This window comes from Macrobrachium nipponense, chromosome 26, assembly GCF_015104395.2.
Source record: "Macrobrachium nipponense isolate FS-2020 chromosome 26, ASM1510439v2, whole genome shotgun sequence".
NCBI classification, from domain to species: Eukaryota; Metazoa; Arthropoda; class Malacostraca; order Decapoda; family Palaemonidae; genus Macrobrachium; species Macrobrachium nipponense.
Window position 1 is genome coordinate 56,248,587 of NC_087215.1, and position 18,892 is coordinate 56,267,478.

The 18,892-nt window shown below is 47.4% G+C and overlaps 1 protein-coding gene across 1 annotated transcript in view; it reads left to right on the plus strand.

Moving 5' to 3' along the window:
* The window catches only part of LOC135200288 (exosome complex exonuclease RRP44-like), a gene marked incomplete in the record, with an annotated part of 161,420 nt that overhangs the window by 84,221 nt on the left and 58,307 nt on the right, over nucleotides 1-18,892 (plus strand). Inside the window, 1 exon segment of the mRNA XM_064228787.1 lies at nucleotides 11,985-12,166. Within this exon segment, the coding sequence (XP_064084857.1) occupies nucleotides 11,985-12,166 (182 nt within the window).

Sequence of the window (18,892 nt, forward strand, 5' to 3'; positions counted from 1 at the left end):
GCCCCTCTAACTGACCCGACTGTTCCTCCCTCAGGTGTGCCTTCTGTGAGTGACGACCTTGGACAGGTGTGGGCGTCGTTGGGACTGCAGGGCGCCCCCAGTATCCAGGGCTTGATTCAACGGCTAGCGGGGTCGGCAGTGGTAACTCATGGTGTGGTTACAACTACGACCAATACGGTGTCAACACCAGCGTACGCCGCCCCTCCTCATGTGGTGTATACGCAACACATTGCGTCAGTGACTCCAACGGCGTCAATTCAAATGCCGATCGCTGCCGTGCCTAAGAGGGCGTGCCGCCCGCCACCTGGGTTTTATGTGCTGCCGACGCCCGACTTTGCGCTGCCCAAAAGTTCGCCCTGGATCTACCGCCCGTCCCAATGATGAGTTTGGCTGAGATGGAGAGGTCTGTGACGCCGGATTATGCTGCCGTACCTGCCGTTACCTGCAGCGGATTGTTTGCTGGCCCAGCCCCTCGCGCCGCTCCTACGAAGCGCGCGGTGCGGGACTCTAATGTTGATGTTGCCTGCTGGTGCTGGTCCTGCTGGTGCTGGTCCTATTGGTGCTGGTCCTGCTGCTGCTGGTCCTGCTGGTGCTGGTCCTGCTGGTGCTGGTCCTGATGGTGCTGTCCTGCTGCTGATGTTCCTGCCGCTCCTGCCGTGCCTGCCCCTGCCCACGTCGCGTCTCGTCATGGAGGTGCTGCACCGGTCTCAGGTCTTTCCGGACAGGATCAGTCGGGGCGTGTTGCTTCGGCAATTGGCCCGACTTTTCCGTGGATGGAAGACCTGACGTCCGTCCTGAGAGAGCTGACGAAGAAGAGGAAGAAGAAGAGGAAGATGTCGTCGTCGTCTTCACGTCTTCTTCGTCGTCTGTTGCCGCCTCTTCCCCTTCGACTTCTAAGGCTTCCAAGCCGAAGAAGAAGAAGGCTGTCTCCTCCCCCCTAAGAAGGCTCCTACGGGACCTTCGAAGGGCCCGTCTCGCTCTGGCGTGACGGGGGGTGCTTCTGCTGGTCCTCCTGTTCCCTCGGGAACGGGGCCCGTCTCCTCTTCTGAGAAGAAGAAGAAGACGGGGACCAAGGATGTGCTGGCTACTGCTGGTACATCCGCGCCTGGTCTTAGTAGCACTGCTGCTAAGTCAGGTACCGGCTCGACTTCTCGTTCGCGAGAAGGTCCGAGTGTACGGTCTCCTTCGGGCGACCGTGCAGCCAATGTCAAGACGCCTGAGCTTGCTCACCGTCACGACAGAGGCACGGAGCAGAAGACTGTCGAGAGTCGCGCAAGTGACGCTCGCCAGGCCAGCGGCCGCTCTCGTAGCGACCAGCCGGTACCTCGGGTTGACGTGACGGTCTCTGACCGGCCACGGGTTGAGGCTGAGAAGAGGTCCCCTCGACCAACGGCACCAGCTTCGGCTGGTACCAGCGGTTTGACGTGCCGTGAGGACGCTCACCGGTCTCACCGCGAAAGCGAGCTCTGCAGATCACCTGACCGCCGCTCCCACAGGGACCGGACGGAGACGGTGGCCAGCAGCAGCTCGTCTGACGCACGAGATCGGGGTCGACGTGCTCAGTCGAGCCGCTCGCCACAGGTGAGCGGCACGACCAGGCCTGCAGCACGATCCCCACCGCGGTTGGTGATCGGCTGCAGCCCCCCACGTACGCTGGTCCTGCCAGCGAACGGGGGGGAGCGTCAGGTCTGTCTCTCCTATACCTTCAACTTCCTCGGGCTACACCGGGAAGAGCGAGGTACCCAGGAGTGATCGTGAGAGGTGCGCCGCTCACGATCCCGCCACGACGCCGCACGAACCAGGCATGGTTGTAGGACCAGCCAGGTCGTACGCGCAAGTGGTTGGAGGCGACCGTCAGGGGTCTGTTGCTGTTCCTCCTTCTGAAGGAGGAGGGTCTCGAGAGCTGCTCCTGTTGGAGGGACTGGACGGTCCTACTCCTCAGGACGCTGTAACTCCTGAGATCCAGAGGAACTTTGCCCAGGTTATTGCGCTGATTCGTCAGCACAACGACCTGGGGGAAGGATCGCCGCTACCACCATCTGAGCCCACGTCCCGGCTCGAGTCATTTGGGGCCCAAAGAGAGGGAACCCAAATTGACGGGTGGGACTGCCGCGATCGGAGCTTGCAGACTCAGTCCTTGACCAGGTGGAGTATTTCGTCTCAGGACGAGAGGACTCACTTAAGTCAGGACGGTCTTCCAAGCTACTTCCTCCTCCTCTGCAGCGACAGCGGAAGTTCTACGTGCCATCAGTAGATCCAATACCGCCCAAACAGGTTAACCCGGAGCTTAGCTAGGCTAACTCCAGGTGTGTCCCTGCAGCAGCTCCTGTCAGAGAACCTATGGTTCTCGCAGCAGGAGGCACTGGGCCTGGAAGCTACCGCTATGGCAGCTTTCCAGGCAGTCTCTTGGTTGGATCTGTGGTCCCTCACAGTATCCAAGGTCGCGGCCGACGCCGGGGGCGCTGCCCTCGAAGACGACCCCGACTTCAGGAGACTGTGCCAGTCTGGAGGTAGGGCCATTTCCTACCTCGCCATCAGACGGCAAACCTGTGGACCAACTTGGTTCTCCGTCGTAGGGACGCTGTCCTTACACGAGTAGCCAAGGGGGCCGGGCGTGAAGCGGTAAATGGACTACGTAACGGACCAATGAAGAGTTCCTCCGCTCTCTTTCCCGGAGAGATGGTGGACCGCTGCGGTGGAAAGACGGCGCACTGATGACAGTGACCGTGACTGGTTCACCAGGCAGTTACGAAGGTTTCTGGGCAACCTCGTAACATCTGCGGCTAAGCCTAAGAGTTTAGCTAGCGCTTCCTCGGCTGCTAAGACGGCTGCTCCATCGAACAGCCCCGAGGAAAGACTCTTCCTGCTTCAATTCTAGTAAAGGAGGCCGTAACCAGCCCTCCTCCCAGCCCTCCTTTCCCCGAGGAGGTGCTGGGAAGAAGTCGATAAGCGAGGTGGGAAACGCTAGGGACGGCGTTCCCCCTCACCAGCTGCCGGAAGTGGGGGGGTGCCATGGCGAGCCATTGGGCAACTTGGCAGCGCTACTGGTGCCGAGACCTGGATAGTAGACGTCCTTCGGGAGGGATATCTACTACCCTTCGAATCTCGGCCACCCCTCACCTCCAACCCGGTCCATCTGCAGACATATGTTCTGGGATCCTCAAAGGACGACGCTCTTTCGGCAGGAGATCAAGATCATGCTTTCAGTGGACCTGAAGGATGCGTATTTCCAAATACCCATCCATCCATCAGTCCTCCAGAAAGTACCTCCGCTTCATCTTCGACGGGACGGTGTACCAATTCAGGGCACTCTGCTTCGGTCTCTCAACCGCCCCACAGGTGTTCACGAGAGTGTTCACGCTGGTGTCTGCTTGGGCCCATCCCCCATTCGCACGGGATAACGTCTTCTGAGGTATCTCGACGATTGGCTGGTCCTGGCGAGCTCCCGCTCGCAGTTGCTGCAGGACAGGGATCGACTTCTAAAGTTTTGTCGCGATCTGGGGATCGTGATAAACTACGAGAAGTCCGATCTCGAACCCAATCAGAAGATGAAGTACCTGGGGTATGCTGATCGATACGGTAGCAGCTCAAGTCCGCCCCGCAGACTTGAGGATCAGCAAATTCAGGGAGGCAGCCGGCCGGTTCCTGTCTCGGCAGGAACAGGCAGCTCAGCAATGGCAAGTCGTGATCGGCCACCTGTCGTCACTCGAAGGAAGATTATTCCTCACGGGACTTCTTCACCTGCGGTCATCTCCAGTGGAGACTAAAGGGCGAGTTGGTCACAGGTAAAGGATCCACCTTACTTCCCCGTGTCCATCACGGAGAAGGTGAGGCAGGACCTAGCCTGGTGGCTCGACGACAGGAAACCTTCTTAAGAGGGAGTGCCCCTACGCACTCCCCCCCCGGAGATGCTGCTGTTCTCAGACGCATCGAAACCGAGGGATGGGGCGCACACCTGGAGGAGTTGCTGGCTGCAGGTGTGTGGGACCATCACGACAAGCACCTTACCTTCACACATCAATGTCCTGGAACTCAAGGCGGCGTTTTACGCTCTCCAAAGAGTTCCCAAGACCGCTTGATGGGACACTCAGTGGTGTTGATGTGCGACAACACCACGGTAGTGGCATACGTCAACAAGCAGGGGGGCCTAGTGTCTCTCCCGCTACACCAGTTGACGGTGCAGGTGCACGAGTGGGCCACGGCTCATTCGATAGAGCTGTCAGCACGCTACATTTCCAGGCAAGAGGAATGTAGTAGCGGACAAGCTCAGCCGTCGGGATCAGGTAATAGAGACCGAGTGGTCCCTACACCCAGAAGTGGCGGAAAGGCTCTTCAACCTGTGGGGGCGTCCAGTCCATAGACCTGTTCGCCACCCGGCACAACAAAAAACTTCAAGTTTTTTGCTCAGCCGTGCCGGACCCATGGGCAGCTGCCGAGGACGCTCTTCAACACCCCTGGGACAACCTCTTCGTCTACGCCTTTCCTCCTTTTGTCTGATTCGGAAAGTGATCAGCCGAGCGCTGGTCACTCCCAATCTCAGGATGATCCTGGTGGCTCCCAAACGACCTCAAGCCGTTTGGTATCCGGACCTGCTGGCTCTTCTTGCAGAAGAACCGAGAGAGATGCCCCACTGGCACAACCTTCTAGCCCAGCCACACGTAGAGCGGTACCACCAGAGCAGTCCAGTCCCTACAACTTCACGGCTGGCTGTTATCCACCATCTCTTGCGAACGAGAGGCTTTTCTCGCAGCGCAGCAACAGAGATGGCTGGACACGTCAGACAGTCCTCTGCAGCTGTGTACCAGGGGAAGAAGTGGGCCTTCTTCTGTGGTTGGTGTCGTAGACGGGGTCTATCTCCTCTCAGAGCCCCAACCTCTTCAGCAGGTAGCGGATTTCCTCGTATTTCTTCGCCGAGAGAAGCTCCTCTCAGTACCCACAAGTTTAAAGGAAATGGGATAGGCTGCACTGGCACTCGTCCTAAAACTGAGGGGACTGGACATCTCGAACTCGTTCGAGATCTCCTTGCTAATGAGGAGCTTCGAAAGGTCTTGCCCACCCAGGGAGCTCAGGCCACCTGAGTGGGGAGTGACTCTCGTCCTTAGGAGTTTGACTCGAAGACCATTCGAGCCACTCCGAGAGTCGTCAGGACAGGGATCTGACCCTCAGACCCTCTTCTTGCTGGCCCTGGCATCGGCGAAGAGAGTAGGGGAACTTCATGGTCTGTCCTTCAATGTTAAACATTCCAGGGGCTGGGGATCTGTGACGCTCGATTTCCTCCCGAATTTCGTAGCTAAGACTCAGAATCCGTCGATCCCTGACGACAGGTTCGAGTCTTTCACAATCCCCTCCCTAATGGATTTCACCGACAACGATACGGATGAGATGCTGCTTGTCCTGTGAGGGCGCTACGGCGCTATCTGAAGAAAACTCGACACCTCAGGCCTGAGTGTCGACGCCTCTTCGTTAGCACTGGGGTTACCAAGAAAGAAGTATCCAAGAACACGCTTTTCTTTCTGGCTGCGTGAGGTGATCAGGAGAGCGTACGAGGCTGATGGTAGTGACGACATCCGTACGCTCCGACCGAGAGCCCACGAAGTCAGAGGTATTGGACCCTCTTTGGCGTTCCGCAAGAACTTCTCCGTGGCGCAGGTCCTGAAGGCAGGTGTCTGGGCCAACCAGACTACCTTCACGTCTTTTCCTACTTCGGGGATATTGCCCACAAGTCCTTGGATACTTTTTCCTTGGGACCTGTGGTGGCTGCTCACACGTTGTGTAAGCTTACCCAGCACCCGAGCAGGCAGAACAGCATCGATTCCTGGTGTGACTGTAGGAATGAATGGTTGAATGAGAGTGCGACTGGCTTCTCTTCTCCATCTTTCTCTCTCTCTACCTGTGGGCAGAGGTCACGGTCGTCACCATGCTGGAAAGGAATCCGATGCAGGTAAGCTACTCAACCGAGCCCCAATCTATCCCTTTAGTTAGGGATAGAAGCAAATATCCTCCACTCCCTCCAACAAGGGGGAAGGAGTGGATGCCTACTTGAGACAAACCCATAACTTTATGTTGGCTCCTGTACAGGAACAAGTTCTTGCAATGCTGGTACGAAGAGATACGCTTGCCTCTCTCTTAGTACTTGGCTCAGAGGTCTGACCATTGATCCTGCGGTGCACACCCCGATCAATCGGACAGAGGTTTGGATCCCTCCCTTGCTCTTCACGACCAGGGAGGCATTCCAAGGTGATGGACGACCCAGTCTGTTCACCAAAAAGACTCAGATTCCACCCACCAAGAAGTGAGTCTTCCTATTGTTAAAGGACCGAGGGTTTGTATTACGTATCGGAACAAATGACAATTTGTCGAAAATTGCATTTTTTCCTAACTATACAACCTGAGGTCCTTTACATATAGTCCCACCTCATACCAACCCCTCACTCTGCAACTTTTTGCATGGGCCTAAAGCAAAAGTGATTCTTCACCGCCCGGGCCGCGCGGCGCGCGCACGACCGGACAAGCAGTTAACTACCGTTCTCCCTTGTTCGAAGCTTACGACCGTCCCAGCTGCCGCTAGTTACTTTCCTATTGTTAAAGGACCTCAGGTTTGTATAGTTAGGAAAAATGCAATTTTCGACAAATTGTCATTTCATACCTTTCAGGAGTGTGCCGCCTCTTTTAAACCAGCCCATAGCCTTTCGGTCATACAGAGCCAGCCCAGAGAAGAGAAGGGTCTTGAGTCAAGAAGTCTCTTCTCTGTTAGAGAAGGCAGCTATAGAGGAAATACAGGTTACTTCACCAAGATTTTACAACAGGCAGTGGGAGGTTGGAGGCCTGTCTTGGACGTATCCAGGCTTTAACTTTATGTCCAACTGTCCCCCTTTTATCATGAAGTCAGCCTCCACAGTCCTAGTGGACATGATAGAAGCATTCTTACATGTTCCTATTCACCAACATTCAAGAAAGTTCTTATGCATTGTCTTTGGGGGTATGACTTACCAATTTCTAGCTCTTTGTTTCGGACTAAGTTCTGTTCCTCAGGTTTTCAATAGGATCCTATCCCCCCTTTGTAAAATGGTTTTACTACTATGAGTAAAGATTGCAAATTGGCTTCACTACTAGAAGTAAAGATGCTTCTGTACCTGGATAATTGGATTATCATTGCAAAGTCCAGGGAGGATTGCCTGAGGGCAAGAGAGCTAGTTCTAGGGTTAGCAAAAGCCCTAGGGTTACTGATAAACATAGCAAAGTCTTCACTTGAACCATCTCAAAGAGTGACTTACCTGGGCATGGTGATAGATTCTGTTCTTTTCAAGGTTTTTCCTACACATGGTCAGTAGACTTTCTTGTCAGTAGCAAGTGAATTCACCTCAGAAAGCATGCCAACCAATTGCTGGCTGTCTCTGTTAGGCCACATCTCTGGAGAAGTTAGTCCTAGGTGCTCAACTACCAATCATGCATGGTAGTTTGCGACACTATTTATTTTCAAAGATGGTGGCAAACAGTTTTTTTTAGAGTCAGTTATGTAATTTTTTCTTTTTAATGTTGCTGAGCCATTGCTCCTCATTGGAGAGAGCTACCCAGAGCTGATTAAGTATCACTTTTCTTCCTATTTGTGCTTCTTGTTTTTGGGTGTTAGGTGCTACAGCAACTTAATTAGGTAGGTAGTAACTTTAGGGATCATAGCTTAGTTGTAGTTATAGCTCCCATCAGCTCTGCAGGCCTGAGGCACAGGGACCAATAAGTTGCCATTGTGCATTCGTTGCACATCAACCAATGGTCATATTTAGGGTTCCCATTCCACCTTCTGAATTGGACCTCTCTTGATCAGACCATTTCAGTTGTACTTGAGGAGACACTGGGACACAGAGTCACAGCCAATCCATAAAGTTGGTTCCCTGGAACCCAGATCTGTTCCTTTATCTTCGTTGATGGATGTCCGAAGGGATACTGCTTGCAGGGAAGTCTAGAGTCCCCGAGCCCAGACCTCACTGTATTTAGACGCCTTGACAAGGGCTGGGGTATAGTAATGGGGAATCAGGTCACTTCTGGAGTTTGGTCACCAGTTGAAGAAAACCTGCGCATAAACTGCAAGTTGTTTGCTGTCCAGAAGGGGTTGCAGAAGCTGGAAAGTGCAGTGAACAACAAAGTAATTTTTGTCTTCTCGGACAACTCAACAGCTCTGTTGTAACTAGGTAGACAAGGGGGCATGAATTCAGAATCATTAGCTATTACCATGGATTTACTCCTCTGGACGAAGTAGAGGAACATTGTCCCAATGCCCCAGTTTGTATCCCTTCAATTGAATGTTCTGGTGGACATGCAAAGTCATCCGGGACAGGTACTCTCCCATGAATGGACGTTAACCCGACGATGCAAGGCAGTTTGGAGAGAGTTAGGCCAGCCTCCCATCGATCTCTTCGCAATGAAGATGAATCATCGTCTCCAGTTGTATGTCTCACCAGATCCGGACCCTCAAGCCTGGGCAGTAGACGCTGTAGCTTTAGACTGGGCAAACCTATTCGTATATGCTTTCCCTTCTTTTCTGCTGTTGAAGGAAGTGGTGAAGAAGTTGAGGGAATCCTGGAACACCACCATGATTCTAATAGCGCCTTGGTGGCAGAGGTGGCATTGGTTCACAGACCTAGAAATGTTGATAGAAGTTCCCAAACAATTAAATTTTTGGAGAAATCTATAATGATAGACAGGGATAGGGAGGCTGCATGGAAATGTCAGCTTGCTTCATCTAACTGCCAGGAAACTGTCGACAAGCTCCTCAGAGCTGGAGGCTTTTCAGAGTTGTCTAAGGACTATTCTCTCTATAAGGAGAAAGTCCACTAATATATCAGAAACAGTGGGAATTATATACATAGATCATGGTGCAAGTCTAGGGACATTTCATGTCTTTCACCAGCATTGATAATGTAATAAAGTTTCTGCAATTCTTAAGGTATGCTAAAGGTTTGTCTTTTGCCTCAATCAAAGGCTCTAAATCCATGCTGGCTTCTGTTTTAAGGCATACTGGATTGGATATTTCAAAAGATGCCAACTTACAGGAAGTTGTTCGCTCATTTCAACTGGAAATGCCGAAGGTTCTTCAGAAACCTCTTTTATGGCACCTAGATGTTCTCTTACAATACCTTAGAGGCTCTCCTTTTGAGCCTCTCAGGGAGGCTTCTGGTGGCCTTGGCTTCGTCCAAAAGAATAAGTGTAGTGCAAGCAATATCATCATTAGAAGGGTTTTCATGTACCGGTGCAAAATCATCTTTTCTGGCTTCCTTTCATGCCAAGATTGATGTTAAAGCCAAAGCTCCTTAGAGTTTTCTCTATCCCTTCAGTAGAAACTCTTAACTTCTAGGAGGGAGGGCTGGTTTTATGCCCTGTGTAAAGAACTACTTGTTCCCTCCTTGAAAATGTATTATAACACTCTTAAAAATGTCCTTGCCTGGAGGGACGAGGGTTAATACAAACAAAAATCTACAGCAGAAGGCTCATATTACTGAAACAGGAGGAATTTACATAAACTCTGGAATCCGTTTAAATGAACTACATTTACATTTAAGTTACTGGTAGGTCCAGAAATGAATGACATGGTTGATTGCAGGTCCACCGGAAACGTGGCTGGGAAATGAACTGGACACAGAGCTAGGAATTTGTGCAGACCAGGTATTTTAATGTAAGTGTTATTCCAAAGTTTTTCTCCCACAATCAGGCACAGTATTTGTCTGCAAAGAGATTGCATTCTAGCATCAGTACTAAGGCAAGGGACATGTGGGAAGTGGTTACACACTGCTTGCTCTTAACTTTACATATTAAAGCTGACTCAAGGGGGCTTATATAGTAAGGAATACGATTAACTAGGGGGACGATTAAAATCCTTACTAGCATCACAAGGGTAATTAATCACAGCATTGAACCAAACTTGGAGAGTGTAAAGCTGAACAAAGATGGGGGAAAAGTCGCATTCGGAGATTGAAATGAAATACAGACAAGAGGCAAAAACGATCACTGACTGCTCTAGAAATTACATCTCATAGTACCTGGAAATCCTGGGTCTGATAGTCGTCTCATCTGCTGATATTTCTGTTCACTATGGACGGTATAAGAACACTTGTAGGATTCCCCAGAGGAAGCAGGTTAGCAAAAGGGGTGAAGTGGAGTCTGCAGGGTCAGCGAAAGTTCTGAGGCAGAGCTGCAGCGGCCCCATCCTTTTAAAATCTTAGCCTGGATAGGCCCCTCCCTCATTCAGGGCACCTGTGGAGAGTAAATCTAGTCAGTCAATGGGAATTGAGATGATTTAGGGAGAACGGAGGCTTTCAGTTCATAGGGGCAACTCGTAAATGTGTGCAATTATTTATGGTTCTGGCTTAAAATCCTGAACATACCCTGTTAGGACTCTGAAGTATTATACATCCTGTCTTAAACCTGTAAGTAAGCAGTGTAGGAACCTATTTTGTTCGGTCAGGAAGCCTGAGGTTCCTATGTCTAAGAATGCCATGGCTTTTTTGATTAAGTCCTTAATTTTGGAGGCACACCATGCAGTGTCTCCAGAGGTTTGTCCCTTTTAAAGGTGAAACCACGTGACATCAGAGCAGTGGCTACATGTATGTATTGTGTTCACCAAAATATCTCTAGATCATCTAATTTTGGCAGCACAGTGGAGGTATGGCCCTGTATTCTCATACAATTACTTGAGGGACGTAGAGACTCAGTGTGAAGACTGCCATACTCTAGCATCTCTGGTTTCGGATTGGGAGATTATTCCTAGCCTTCCCTTTATGTCACAAACAGATAAAGGATCTCTCTAGCTACCTCCTTTTTGGGTAAAGGAAAACTGTATGGGATAAGTTCTTGCATAGTAGTTTATGACACTTTATTTATTTAGATAATTTTGTATAGTATCTGTTGTTGTCCTTGCTTTGTTTGTTCGTGGATGATGACAAACAGGTTTTTTTAGAGTAAGTTATGTAATTTTTTTTTAATGTCGCAGAGCCATTGCTCCTCATTGGAGAAAGCTACCCTGAGCTGATTAAGTATCACTTTTCTTCCTATTTGTTTTTGGATGTGAGGTGCCACAGGAGCTTGATTAGTAGGTAGTAACTCTTGAGGGATCATAATTTAGTTGTGATTTTAGCTCCAATCAGCTGCAGGCCAGAGGCACATGGGTCTATAGATTGCCATTGCACATTAACCAATAGCCATATTTGGGGTTCACATTCAACTTCTGAAGGAACCTTTCTTGATGAAGTTTCTAATTTCACAAGTACAGTATACTTGCCATGGGATCATATTCATTAGGTAAGCATCAATGAAGTTACTATTTCTAAAGATATATGATAATTTGGTTAGTATAGCGAATCTCTTCAGCACCTTCCTCACTCAGTGTTGGAATCAGCTAAATGATAAAGGGTAAGTTTCACCTTAAAAATGTGTTTTATGATAAAATAAATATTTTTAGGTAAGTACTTACCTTCTTATCATTGAAACCCACCCTCCTCCCCTCTTAAGAGGTTAAGAGTAGTGTGAGCAACCCTGCTAAGATTGGGAGTGTTCGTTAATTGTTTCAGTTTACTTGTCGAACCCAAGCCAAATAGTTGCAGATAAAGCTATATGATAGAAGGTAAGTACCTAAAAAATTGATTTTATCATAAATGTAGTTATTTTTTAATAAAATCAGAATTTTATATTCATATATTTCAATGTTTATTTGTGTTCATGGCACTTTACAGCCCTGGTGTGCCCCAAACATCCATACATCTATCCTTTCAGTTCATAAGAACTACAATATTAAACCAGTTATGAAACAAAGCATATAAAAAATGAGTTTCAGATTGTATTCTCATTGTAGTATTTTTGGAATAAAGTCAAGTTTAGACATAGTGCAAAATTTTGTTGCATAATTACATTGAAATGTCTGGGAAAAGATCATGATGTATGCAGTGTTTGTTAACCATGTAGATGTGCAAATAGTTAAGATTCTTGATATTTTTCAGTGATTGTTATGTAGAAAGGGAGGAAAAGGAATCAGTCAATGATAGAAATGATCGAGCAATACGTATAGCCACTTGGTGGTATAAGCACCACTTTAGAATGAACAATCAGAATGTAGTTCTCATCACCAATGACATTGACAATCGGGATAAAGCACGTCAGTTGGAAGTTGAAGCTTACACAAGTAAGTAACTTTTATGTTTTATTTTGAATATCTTTAACCCTAAGGAACCACATACAAAGTAATGTTGAAGTGTTTGTTTTTGTACTATTTTATATATATATATATATATATATATATATATATATTATATATATATATATATATATATATATATATCTATATATCTATATATCTATATATATATATATATATATATATATATATATTATATATATATATATATATATATATATATATATATATATATATATATATATATATATATATATATATATATATATCCCTTAAACGCCGAATGGACGTTATTAAACGTCGAGTCAAAATGTCTCCCGTATGCCGAATGGACGTACCATACGTCGACTCAAAAAAAGTTTTTTGTTCATGAAACTTACCTGTCAGATATATATATAGCTGTATTCTCCGAAGTCCGACAGAATTTCAAAACTCCCGGCACACGCAGTGGGACATGGGCAGGCCAGGTGGGTAGTACCCATTCCCGCCGCTGGGAGGCGGATATCAGGAATCATTCCCCATTTTCTATTCAGATTTTTCTCTGTCGCGGTAGTGAAAACACGTTTCCACTACCTCCGCTTAGGATTTTTTTTTGAAACTTCATTAGCCGCTTAAGTATCCTACTTATTTTTTTGAATGATTGACTTGGATTTGTGGCTAGGCATACGCTATCATAAATTAATTAAAATTTTTTCATTGCATATGATGTCTGAATCTAGTTAGCCTAGTTTCAGGCTTTGTTGTCTGCAACGGGTAAGGGGAGGCTACCGAAACCTTCGGTAGACACTCGCTTAGTATACATGACGTTTACATGTTTTCTTTGTTGAAAGATCAATGTAATTAGTGTAATGTTGACTGATTCCGAAAGAGACGTATGATTCGTATGTACGCAAATTAGAGCGTGATAGAATCAGGAGGTCTTCCTCCACAGTAACAGAACCAGTAGACTTTATTTTGCCTAACCCGTGGTATGGCTTTACGGGCCTAGAGGAAGTTCTGTGAGAAGTAATGCCCTTTCTATTATGGTGGATTACATCAAGTAAGCTGAAAAAGTGCTCGCTCTCCAATCAGTGTTGTGAGTGTAGTGATGTTGATTTTTGCCCTAGTGTTGTGGAGGGGGCGTCAGATCGGCCTTATAAGCCTCTAGGTCTAGACCTCTGTCGGACTCCCTAGGACCACAGGGAGAGGGCATGTCGAAACGCCGAAGGAGGGTTACGAGGAACCCCCACCGATCTGGCGTCCCTTCGGCAAGACCTGAAGACGCTTCTCAGGCTGCCAAAGATCGTGCACGTGCACGAATCCTGAAGGATTGCTTCTCGTCCTCTGAGGCGTCCTCCCCGTACAGGGGTTGGAGCTCTCGGAAGGACTCGCGCCCTTTAAATAGAAGCTTATTGAGGAGGACGCTTCACGTCCTCTCTCTATTGTCGTGCGATTGTAATCGCCGCCTTAACAATTTGACGACTTTCCAACACATGGGAGAAAGAAGAAGGAAATAGGAAGAACGCTGTTAAGCGCCCAGATCGCCTTATCATTCTTACTGTGAAAAGGAAGAAGGCGTACCCTCGTCTTCTCACAGGTTCAGCCCTTCTCGGTTGGCCTCGTTGTCGCCAAGAGAAGTGCAAAACACATTTACTGAAGGAAGGATTTGAGGCTGTCTGTCTGTCAAGTCAGGCAGTCTTCTTCTCCTTTTCCTTGCTAGTCGCTTTCTACATCCTCGCAACCAAGAACACAAAGGCGTTCTTTTGAGTGCGTTTCTGGAAGTGTCGATGAGCGTGACAGAGACGCAAGATGTCGCACAAGCGGCCGCCGTCTTTGTCAGGAGTTGCGAACGTCCATAATACTCGTCGGACGACGATCACCGTACATCGGCTTATGACTAGCGCGCTTCATGAGCGGCGCTCCCCTTGAAGGCAGGACGCTTTTGAGGACGCTTTTCGGGACGCCTCCGTATTTGATAAGCAACAGTCATGTCGAAGTTTTTACCAAGACGTACGGGAGAAACCTTGGTTTCTTAATAAGAATCTTATCGACGTTTGGGTATGATGGCGGATAGGAAATATCTACTTCCTTCCGTAAACCCTAGAGATGAACAGGAATTCTGTCTCTTCCGCGATTTATGAGGAAATTACGAAGATTTAAAGAGTTCCTGGATTAACTTCCTTCCTTAAGGAAATATATTCTCTTTCTATCGTTCTATTAACGAAAAGAACGAAGATAGTAAAAGTTTTTTCCTTTCTCTATCTGCCTCGGCAGGGAAAGAAGGTAGTAGAGTATCTGCTGTATGATAATACGATACGGTCAAATCATAAGCACATACCGTAGTTACTTCTTTGCTGTGCAACTCTATTACCAGTATCCTTACAGGACTTTCCTAGGAAGGACTACGCTTAAAGGGATTGTTATGACAATACCTAATTAGCTTCTAGATTTATCGAAGTCTTGTTTCGCTAAATATACATTAATAAGAACTTCCTGAAGTTCGATAATAATTTTATAAGATTCCTTTATTGAATGGAGTAGCTGGCAACTCTGAAGAGTAAGGCCAGACAGCTAACGGAGGGGGCTGCTATCGCTTAGACCAACGCAGTAACCATCTATTGCTCAGTCATGAGAGGTCGGTCCTGCGGGATGGAATGACTAACCGTATCTCTCCCCTACAATCGCGGTCTTAGCGCCTCGGATTGAGGGGATAGTTAAGCAAACATAAATAAAATATTGTCTGCCTTTTGCTAAGAAACGTTCAATAAGAAAGATATTCCAGTCTTTCAATGCTGATTACCGTAGGTAACATTATTAAAGGAATCTAACGCAGCAGAACACTATATATTATAATGTTCTCATGCTTACGAAAGCATGGCTTATTAGAGTACATGCTTAGTGAGAAGATGAATGTAGTAGAGAATTCACTTTAAGTCTACGGTATGGTCAAGTCTTATGGCCTTTCATGCATCAGGGCGCTCGACAAGATCCTCTCTGAGATGCCCTTGGTGTTCTAGGCACCAATACGCTCGGTAAGACTCTCGCGAGGACGTCTCTTGAAGATGCTCAACGTCCTACGCATTGAGACGTGAGGAAGCTTTTGCCGATGCTCGACGTCCTCACACGAAGAGACGCTCATCAGGACGCTCTGGAAGACGCTCGACGTCATAAACATTGATAAGCTTTTTGGAAGACGCTCGATTGTCTTACACATCTGGACGCTCGCCAGGACGCTAGCGAGGACGCTCGCCAGGACGCTAGCGAGGACGCTCGCCAGGACGCTAGCGAGGACGCTCGCCAGGACGCTAGCGAGGACGCTTCTCTAATCAGGAATCCTGCCCCTTCCTCGATTTCTGCGGGAATCGGGAAGGCTATATGCTCGAATTCCTGGATTACTTTCCGTCATGCAATTGGGTAGTTCTCATTGACAAAGTTCTTAATAACATTTTATCGCATAAGCGGTTAAGTAACAAAATTTCGAAAGAGCTCTCATTCATAGTCAGAGGCTCATCCAGGAAAAAGACTTATAGACTACGTCCATGAAGTCTTATGTCAAATATCATAAGAAGCTTGAACTTTCCTTTTCGATCTTCGGTTCTCACTTGAGGATTTCCATTTGAATAATATTATTCCTTTTCTTGGCAAAGAGAATGAAGACAGTCGATTTCCATTCTCTCTCTCTTCCTCGTCGAGGAAAGAATGTAGTAGAGAATTAGATGTTCAAGTGACTGCAATACTTAAGTATTTTATCTTTGCGTCATATTACTAATGTAAAGTTCAAGTCATATACGCATATCGTAGTTACCTCTACAGATGGCAACCGAAAGGACTGTTATTTTAAGTGTATTTAATCGGTCCTTCCTGCAAACTTCCAGGAGTTTCCGGTGTAAGGACAATGCTTGAAGGTATTGTTACAACAACACCAACTCAGCTTCTGCATGTAGCGAATTATGTTTCGCTTAAATATGCCTGCTTGAGAATTTTCTTATGATCGATAATAGTAACGAACCTATTCCTTCGTAGAAGAGAGTAGCTGGCAGAATAGTGCGAAACGAGAGGTTGCTGTCATTGTGGATGACGCAGTATATTTAATCGGTACTCCCGGCAACTTTCCAGGAGTTTCCGATTTAACATTTGGTTAATTAAGCGTAATGTTACGACAACACAAAATCAGCTTCTGTATTAGCGAATTCTGTTTCGCTTAAATATGCCAACTTGAGAGTTTCTGTGCAAATAATGGAAAATCTATTCCTTAGATGAATAGAATAGCTGGCAACTCGGCATAAGACTGCGAGAAGGTGAACATAAGCTGCTGCCTGTAACTGTCACAGGGTCTCACACTGTCACCAACTCAGTGTTAGGTAGCTCGTTGTACTGCTCAGTCGGTTACGTCTCTCTCTCCCGCGGGATTGATTTACGAACCGTATCTCTGCCCTACAATCATGACTTTCGCCTCGGGTTGAGGGGATTTCTGGTAAATCATGAATAAACGACTTCCTTTGCTAAGAAATTTTCAACAGAGATATCTCTTAGACATGTTCGGCGCTGCTTACCGCACTGTAACAGAATTCTGTACGAGTCTACCGCAGCATAGCACTATAATAATGCTCTCCTGCTTATGCAAAGCGCAGCCTTATTAGGGAAGGAAGCATGCTTAGTGAGGGAATGGATGAGTCTGCTGGGGACCATTTCCTCGCTGGAGAAGCTTGTTTCCCTGAATAGACTGCAATCAGACCTCTACAGTTTTTTCCTACAGGAGAACTGAAATAACATCAAAGATCTAGAGATAATTCTAAACGTCTCTCAATGGGTTAAGGATCACCTCAGGTGATACTGAGAGGGAGCCAGGCATCCGGACAGAGGTCCTGGCACATAATCTAATAGAATTGGAAGCAATTTGGTTGGCTCTCCAGTTCCTCGAAGAGTGAGGTTTTGGTCGAGTGGTCCAAATCATCTCAGATAATTCCGCAGCTCTCTCATATCCCAAGAAAAGAGAGATGGTTATCGGCATAGGAACGGAACGTAACGATCCTTAAGAGGTTCGTTACACGATTGCACGTCCGTGCGGATCTTCTCTTCTCGATCGACGGCAGCAACTACTGACGTTTGAGTAATCCTCGCTTAGAAGTATGTCGAGAGTTGTGGAGACTTTGGGGACGTCCTTTCGTAGATTTTGCAATATTGAAGACGAAGAAGCTTCCTCTACGTTGCGCCCTTATTCTCGATCCGAGAGCGGTAGCAATAGACGCCATCCTATAGTATGGAATGGGGATAGTTGGTTAGCCCTTTTCCCCTATTCAAAAGCTTAGGAAATGTAATAAGATAATCGCTGGCGTCAGAGGGAGTGAGAAAGACGCTGATCGCCCCATGTTGGCCTTCGAGAGGCTGGATTCACAGAGGTCACGTCCTTCAGAGAGCACTTTCCAGGACCCTTCCCGAGAGAATCGGTCTACTCTAACAGCCTCACTTCGAGAGGTACCTAAAATCTCTCCGCTCTGAGTCTGAATACGTTCAGACTGTCAAGAAGCGAGAGGATCTTCAAGATTAATTGCAAGTCTCATTGCCAAAGCAAAGCAGTGCTGCATATTTTGCAGTGTACCAATCGGAGTGGGCCGTTTCCTGGACATAGGGCAGGAAGAATGACTGTTCCTCCACCTCTGACCTCTGTGAATTACTTTACCGCCTTCCCATTCCGTCTGAAGTATGGGATAAGCTAGCAGTCCCAACTATTGTAGAATACGGAAATATGTTGACGGCCTCTAGGCTCAGAGATTCGGATCTGTCAAACAACAAAGCCCTTCACGATCTTTGAGGTCTGTGGAAATCTTGAAATTTTTTAGATCGAACTTCTTCCGGCATGGAACTTAGATGTAGTCTGAAGTTCCTGATGTCAAAGCATTTCGAACCTCTCCTTTCTGTAAACTTAATACACGTAACCAGAAAGGCTAATTTTCTAACCACTCTAGCTGCGGCAAAGATGGTTAGTGAGGTTTTAGCCATCATCAGAGGTTTTGGCTTTAGTAGGACATAATTCGGTGTCCTCTAAGCCTTCCGTTCTTGCTAAGAACGAAAACCCGTCTAACCCTTGGCCCAGAGACCTGGAGATCAAGGGGATGGCACAAATTATTGGGCAAGAGCCACAGAGAGTCTGTGCCCTGTCGGGACTCTCAAGTTTTATCTTGATAAAACTAAAGAAAGTCGAGGTCATTCGGACAATCTGCGGTTGTTCCGTAAAAAGACCAGACTTGCCCATGTCGAAGAACGCCCTGGCGTTATTTTTAAGGAGTCTTTCTAAGAGGCTCATTCGTCATGTTTGAACAAAGATTTGAAACCTTTTAAAGTAAATGCTCACGAGGTGAGGGCGCGGCCTCGGAAGCATTTCAACAGAGCATGACACTCGGTAATATCCTGAGTGCCACGTTGAGCGAAGCAACTCTGTGTTCGCTTCACACTCCCGACGGGATGTGAAGACGACATATGAGATCTGCGAGTCGCTAGGACCATACATATCCATAGAAATATTATTGGAGGCAGGAAGCAGCACGAATCCTATCCTATAGAAAAGGGATAGGTGTGCTTTTAACTTTGAAGGGTTGGTCGCTTGAGGCGCTTTCCCTTTCGTTAGCCTAGAAGTTATGGGACTAACTTCGATAGGTTAGGTCAGGTGGTGGTTTTAGCTTCGTTGCCCTCACAGTATGGTCAATATGGTCTAGTCACATTGTGGTCACGCTCCCC